This window comes from Coccinella septempunctata, chromosome 5 (assembly GCF_907165205.1).
Source record: "Coccinella septempunctata chromosome 5, icCocSept1.1, whole genome shotgun sequence".
Taxonomy (NCBI): Eukaryota; Metazoa; Arthropoda; class Insecta; order Coleoptera; family Coccinellidae; genus Coccinella; species Coccinella septempunctata.
In genome coordinates this window covers 34,978,823-34,986,306 of record NC_058193.1, presented here as the reverse complement: position 1 = coordinate 34,986,306, position 7,484 = coordinate 34,978,823, and the positions used below count along the sequence as shown (strand labels likewise).

Here is a 7,484-nt window from a genome sequence, read left to right as displayed (position 1 = left end):
ATATCGGTGGACATCTTCTTTCTTTTAATTTATTGCGTAACTCGGGTTTACTTTTTGACCACAAACTTCACACTGACACTTCTAATGAGTTATTGTTCGTTGTTATGGTAACGCAATATTTTTTTTATGCATGGAACTGGTCTAGGCTAACTAGATATAATACATCCTCGTATTATATCCTCCTGTTTTCTTTCAGATTTTTTTAGTGAAAAATGCTTCATATAGAAAAAGGGCAAAGTGTTACTAGAAATAATATTCTTTGTATGTTCTAACGATTCCAACAAATTTATTAATTGAAACATAAATAAATAGAAAGAAATAAATTAAATAAATTAATAAATGCCAACGCTCAAATACCCTGGTGGAGAAATTGAGGATACAAGAATCAAATCAGTCTTTCACTTCGTTGTATAAAATTTGTAAGTTGTGGTTTGCGGTGAGGGCTCATCCAAATAAGCTCTCCTATGATGGTAATAACCATCATCTTCATACGATGTTGAGTGTGTGTGACTTTCCGAATATTTAGGGTGTTTGACGATTTCAAAGGTTGTCTTCTCTCCACCACCCACAAGTTTCTTCAGTCCCAAGATGGCACTCAACATCAAAGCCATTTTTCCTACCAGAAGGGCAGTTCCAGACATGATCGCTATACCCTTGTAGGCCATGGCTAAGAAGGTACCCTTGATCGCCAGTGCTCCTAACAGAACTCCAATGTTTCCACCACCTCCCTTATTTCCACCGCCACCCTTGGCCCTTCCTTCATCAATGAGCTTGGGGAGTTTCAGTTCCAACTTATGGGACTCTAGGAACCTTGCAGCTGTGTCCAAAAGCAGATCATCTATCTTCTCGGTCTTCAACTCCTCCAGTTTGGTCTCGTTTCGGCTCAACCGGCTGTTAAAACTTCTCCCAGCTTCGTCACTGCCAACCAACTGGATGTACTCATTGACATACAGCCTCTTGGAGTGTAGGGCTCTATCCAGAACTTTGAGGGCATGAATCTTGAAGCACTTAACCACCTCGTCCTTTTTGACGCACTCGTTGAACAGCTTTGAAATTTTATCGTAAACTCCGACGTCCGCACTTGAATATTTTGCTAGTAGACATATCGTGAATAAGCAAAGGAAGAGCCTTAGACACATTGTATCTGTGTTGAATGTTGGGATGCACTGTGCTTTGATGGAGATGATGCGCATTTTTATGTGTTGCATCCATTTGCGTGGTGCTTCTAGAGCGTTAAAAATGTATAATTTTTGCACTTCATTTAAGAAGGAATGCACCATGCACTCGATTTCATCTCCGGATGTGAACCAAATATGTTCAGTGCAGGCGTAGAAAAATGTTATTCTTTGATTACGTGATCTTATCTATATTCGCCAGGTAAAGAATTTTTGGATGTTCTTGAGGAAAAAATATGCCCTCTTTGCCTTCGTACATTTCTGATTGATTCAGTTAGTGCTTCAGAAGATCTTGAATGAATCATGAGTAAGCTATGTCCAGTATAATTTGAAATGAAGAATTTTTAATTCACTTCCAAATCTCAATGAAGGAAGAATTCAGTTCATAATTAAAATTTCAAGGTGCAGCTAACTTCATGATAAATATACCGTTATGTACACAAGAATACATATGAAAGGTGCCTCTGATGGGTGGATAGTAGGATTAAGAGATCTAGCTTCAGGAAATTTCTGTCTCAACAGATGAAATAACATTCTTTGTTGAAGATTCAATGTTACCCAAAACATTATCTAATCAATTGAACACTGACACAAAGGTTATTATCCCTCATATACTGCATATTGCTATAGTTTGTTGGAGTACGATCCTGGTACTATAACAAGATTTTAATTAACTAACGATCTCTTTATGCTTAAAAATATACACTTAGTCACCTTCAGATTAATAGATGCTCCTAGACGATATGCTCAAACAATTAAATGGGTAAGTAAGGCAAATCATACATGCGATAAGAAAATACCATAATTTGAATCAAGGAAGTTGCTTTTCCCCTTAAGTGGTATAAACATATATGTATAGAGGTGTACCGATAGGCGCCTTCAGAATGAATCCGGAAACGGATTCGAAACAAACGAAGATTTCTTAGAAATATTTCTCACGAAAACTGAAGCGCTCTCAGGTCAGTAAAAAATCTGCAGCCTTCTAGTTTGTCACGATGTCATTTCATTGAAAGTCAGAGAGACACTCACAATACACAAATTGAAAAAGGTAGGTTATCTCCGAGTGAAACAAGTTTAACTTTTTTCATATAATCTCTTATTATAAAACTTTATTATATTATATTTGAATTCTGGAGATTTCTCTTCAAAACAAACTTCAGGAATGTTTTGTATGGACAAATCTCAAAATATTTTTTACTTCATCTTCTATGAATTAATTGATGCTTAGTAAATGAGTAAATTCTATGACAGTGAGTGAACTACAAGGAAAAAGGAATATTTGTACAAGAGGATCCACCAACACATGATGGCTTCGCTTTTAACTCCATTCATGAAAGCCATATAGCTGACCCCGCAAGAACTAGAATTTCTATTGAAAGTGCCGTTCAAACTGCAATTTTGTCGCACATGCAGGATGCGACTTGAAAGGAATTTACTTGCTGTACCTGTACGTGCTGTCGCATAACAGCTGTTTTCTCTCAGCGCCCAACTTCTTACAGTTTTGAAGAGAAAATGTCTGGATTCTTCTATCGATTCCAACGAGTGAAATGCATCCAAGTCGTAGACAATGCTATAATGATGTAGTTTGTAATCTGATCCAATCATTTTATGGTGCATTTAGACGTTTATTTATTCGATAAAAGTAGCAAACGTCCATTGGAATTTCAGTGGAATTCGAGAAATTTTCAGGGAGGATCTAAAGCTAACTTGATGGATCAAGAAATCTGGAATCTTGGTTCTTAGGTGCTTTCAATGAATTTTTTTGGAGTAACATGGATGTTCTGTAAAAAAGTGACAAGATGAACTAATGTGCTTGAAACTAACAGATGTATTTCAAACTTTCATTGACAGAATTCTTTAGAAATCAGTGTAATAATGAATGAGAAAATGTGTGCAGGACATTTATCTTTCCCTGAAAAGTTTGCATTTTTCTCAATCTTTTCATCATACCAGATTTAAATCATTTGATCCTTTAATGAAAAATTGATGAATTCACTACCAAATGGAGGTTTTTGCAATAAATATTACAAAATCTAAACATAACAGAGAAACTACAACGGATGTCAAGATGCTGGTGATTTTATAGGCTAGGACCTAGGTGTACTTTAAAAGACCATGTATCATGGTCATGGTCAGCTTCAAAATTAATATCTTATGGTGGTGGTTCTACTTGAAAAAAAATCCAAAACGGATACTGACAAAATCTAACGCACTGCTGAGTGCGTAAAATTTCTCGTTTCATCTCTCTAGCTCGAACAACTAGCCAGTGAATATTCATTCATAAAAAACCCACCTATGACCACATTCCTGAAAAAAATCCGTTAATCTTGATTAACTGCGAAAGGCTCGGGCGTTTTAAACGCATAAAGGACGTAGTCAGCCTTGATTTCTTCGACCTAGACCTAGAACAATAACCTGAAAATGCGAAACAAGCTACATTTTCAAAGTGATGTTCTGGTAGGTCCATTACTCCTATTTCCGCACACATATGAAACGTTGGAATGCGGATGGGTTGGTAAATGAGTCGCATGATTCAAGAAATTCGCGATGCAATGGAGCACCAAAGTATAACTCAATCAAAATCGTTTTGGTGAGACTAATTTATATGCCGATAATCTTAGGATAAAATAAGAAGGAATATTCACGATTTTTGAAAGCCAAAATTATTGTAGAATTGAAAATAATCGGCTAATAACGATTAGAAATCTCTTGCGAGATATCATTGAAGTGTATCCCTTGAAAATTAGAAAAATCCTACGGTACTTCAGAAACTATTCAACAGATCGGGCTCAAATTGTACAAGAACCTTCAAAAGTGCCAGCCAAAAGTTCTAGTTTTCAACTAGATCGAATTCGAATTTTGGAACTATTGGAATATTTTTTTTTTGACAGGGCAGCAGTGTTGGGCTAGTTCGGTATCTGGATGGGTGACCGCTTCGAGTAAGGGTTTGATAAAGGACGCGAAGGCTGCTGACGTCAGAACCCTTATTGATTTTCGACACATGATGAAGATTTGAGTGAAAAGGTAGAAGTTATAATAGAAGATGTGTTGCCAAACCAAGCTTGCTTTGAGAACATAAAATATAAGCTAGTCTTTTATGCCAATTAAATATAGCTAATAGAAGACGGATGCACCAGTTTTCAAAGCCATGGGAACAATCCAATTAAAACGAAAAAGTGTTGTATAAAATTCAGAACCGTGTTAATGGAACGATATAGTCCCACAAATTTGTCCAAGAATAAAAATTAGTACCTCTGAACGGAACAATGAAGCCTATATTTTCGAGGACCTTGTGAAAGCTCTACCTATTATAATAGGATGCACGTGTGAAAAGTACGTACAATTATTCCGGTTCAATTCAAAGAGCAAAAGGAAACTCGAAGAAATCACAATTATGGTATTGAAAGAGATCTCCTATTAAAACCCTGACTAATAGATATTATTGTCTCGATGGTTATAACTTTTATTGGACGTGAAGTATGAAACTTCCTTAGGTACTCATTAAAGATGTGATTCAATGCTTCTTTCTCTATAGTTTTCAAGCTGAAGAAGGAAGAAATGATCGAATATTTGGGAAAAGATCTTCCCTCTTACAGAAAATTCTCTAAGGTTGTATTTGGAAGCATTAAAAACAAAAAATAATTGGATTGAATTGAATTAATAAATAATAAAATTCGTTCGCAACTATCAATTTACCCCTGTATGAGGATATATTGAAAAATTCTTAGCCTACTATAGAACCAAACAAAATTTCAATGTCAAAATATTTTATTACTCAACATATTCTCCTTTTGATTTGATACATTTATTACAGCGAACCTGCAACGTCTCTAGACCTTTCAAAAAAATGTTTCTTGTTGCTCTGCAAACCAGACCTCCACAGCTTCAATAACCTCCTCGTTGGAAGAAAATTAACGACCTTTTAAACCTTTTTCAGTTGAGGAAAGAGATGATAGTCGGATGGAGCAAAATCTGGTGAATGAAGGGGGTGTTCTAGTAATTCAAACCCTAAATCACGAATTTTTTGCATGCCAACATGAGATTTGTGTGCAGGGGCGTTGTCCTGCAAAAACAAAACGACTTTGGATAGCTTTCCGCGTCTTTTCACTTTAATTTTTTCCCGTAAAGTGGTCAGTGATGTCGAATGGTATCTCCGTCTACCCTCATCCAAAAAATCAATCATGATTACTCCGTGGCAATCCCAAAAAACTGAAGCAAGAACTTTTCCAGCAGATTTTTGGACACGAAACTTCTTAGGTCTTGGAGAACCAGAGTGTCGCCATTCCATCGATTGTTGCTTTGTTTCTGGATCGTAGAAATGTACCCAAGTCTCACCCATAGTAACAATTCGGTTTAAGAAGTCTACATCGTTTTCAAATCGAGCGCAGATCGAACGCGATGCTTCTACCCTTGCACGCCTCGTATTTCTGCATCTTAGACGACCATATCGAAATTCTGAACTCTGAAGTACTGATTGTCACTTGATTTATTCCTCTCACAGTTCTGACTTTGATGAGAAATAAACTTCCAAACGCAAACTCGTGAGACAATCAAAATTCGTGAAATAAATCATGGGTGAAACCGTCATTTGCTGGCATGCAATCAAAGAAAGTGGAAAGTGACAAAGTATAATAGAAATTACCTCCATCTTCTGCTCGAATGAAGCAGAACCAATACATCAATCGGCATTACAAATATGAGGTCGATGTGGCCGTTAAAAATACGTGAATTCAGGTGGATATTGGTACCTACTCAGGACTTGTTTCATCGATTTAGCAGCTCTAGAAGAGGTAGAACACGTCTAAATAAAATGATATAGACGGCGACCCAGATTGATGAACTCAAACTCGGAAATATGAATAATGTAATATGTAAAACAATTTTTTTGGTCCATTCATAACGTTACCCGATAGATTTCTAGCCATTATACGGGGGACATCAACATAATTCTGTATATCCAGTGTATGTATATTCAATTATGAAATCACAAAGATTCTTCTTCCACTTTCTATCTCCTCTGGAATGTCAGTTAATTTGAGAGACATGCGACATGTCGAGGATGCTGAGTAAAATCCACTTTCCCAGGTAATTTTGTTTCCATCCGCGGGGCAGATTACCATTTTTTGACTTTATGTGAGAAATCTGATTATTGCTATCTTAATAAATTGCATTTACTTCATTGAGATTCAAGGGGGGCTTCTATTGCACTATATGACTTAAAGGTATCTGCTATATTCTACAAAAAATCCTGTGAGGGGGTGTAGCATATTGCTAAGATCCTTATACTTCTTTCAAAGATACTTTTAGGAATGATCCTACCCAGGAGGATCTTCCATTATTTCTACTGGCCCGTTTGAAACTAACTGAGATCATGGAAATTCTGCTAATCAATTCATGTTCATCAAATCGAGCTCCACTTATGTTTAAAAATCGAATTTTAAATGAAAGAAAACATTCACAGCAGAATTGATGTTAATTAGTAACATCTGTGGAGAAATGCTTTAATGAGAAACTCAAATGAATACTCCGCTTTTATTCAGCATAAACCTCAATGATTTTCATGAATTTTAAAATTATTTTAATGATGACTTTACCTCTTTGAATTGCTGATTCTCTAGAAACGGTAAGGAACTGACCAATTTAATCGATACGTTTTTGTACATCCAACGGAATTGAACTTTTTACACAGATTATTTCACGTCTAATTCAGTGAAAGTGACGATTTTCATTTTGAAAATACACCTATTGATTGTTTGGTTAGATGGATTCTTATCAGTGAGATAATTGAATAATTATGTTAATCATGAATGTGGTGATTTTACTCTGGATGTTAAGTATGAGGAATAGGCTTGAAAAAGGTTAAAAATGTAATGATCGATTGCGAGATTTTCATCTTGTATTACCATCGATTTTTACCATCATTCATGCTTGATAAGGGTATTGAAGTGATTGACTGTTCAGTCAGCAGCTTCTGAATAGCGTGAATCGATTCTTCATTTATCGAACCATAAAATAATTACTCCTTTGTTCCAGTGAATAGTTTTATCACCTCAAAAACGATTAGAGCATCGTTAAAAAAGATGTGATGAATGAAAAACCATCTCCCACCTGTTTTAATCATGTGCTAAACGTCTCCATCAATAAAGACAACAGATTCCAGTTTCAAACTAGGCATTTACCTTTTCGAAAAGTTCTTCGAATGGAAATAAACCAATACATTTTTCTCAAGCATCGGTGTTCTATAAACGAACAAGAAATTCTCTTTGAAGATTCTCTTAATTTCGTTATTTTAGGTCTGTATGATTGATA

General features: G+C 35.8%; 1 protein-coding gene across 1 annotated transcript; it reads right to left on the bottom strand.

The window, feature by feature from the left end:
- Positions 1-398: 398 nt before the first annotated feature.
- On the bottom strand, positions 399-1,193 carry LOC123314121. The gene has a single exon (XM_044899240.1). It carries the CDS (start codon positions 1,191-1,193, stop codon positions 399-401), a length of 795 nt encoding a protein of 264 aa, XP_044755175.1.
- Between the last annotated feature and the right edge of the window lie 6,291 nt (positions 1,194-7,484).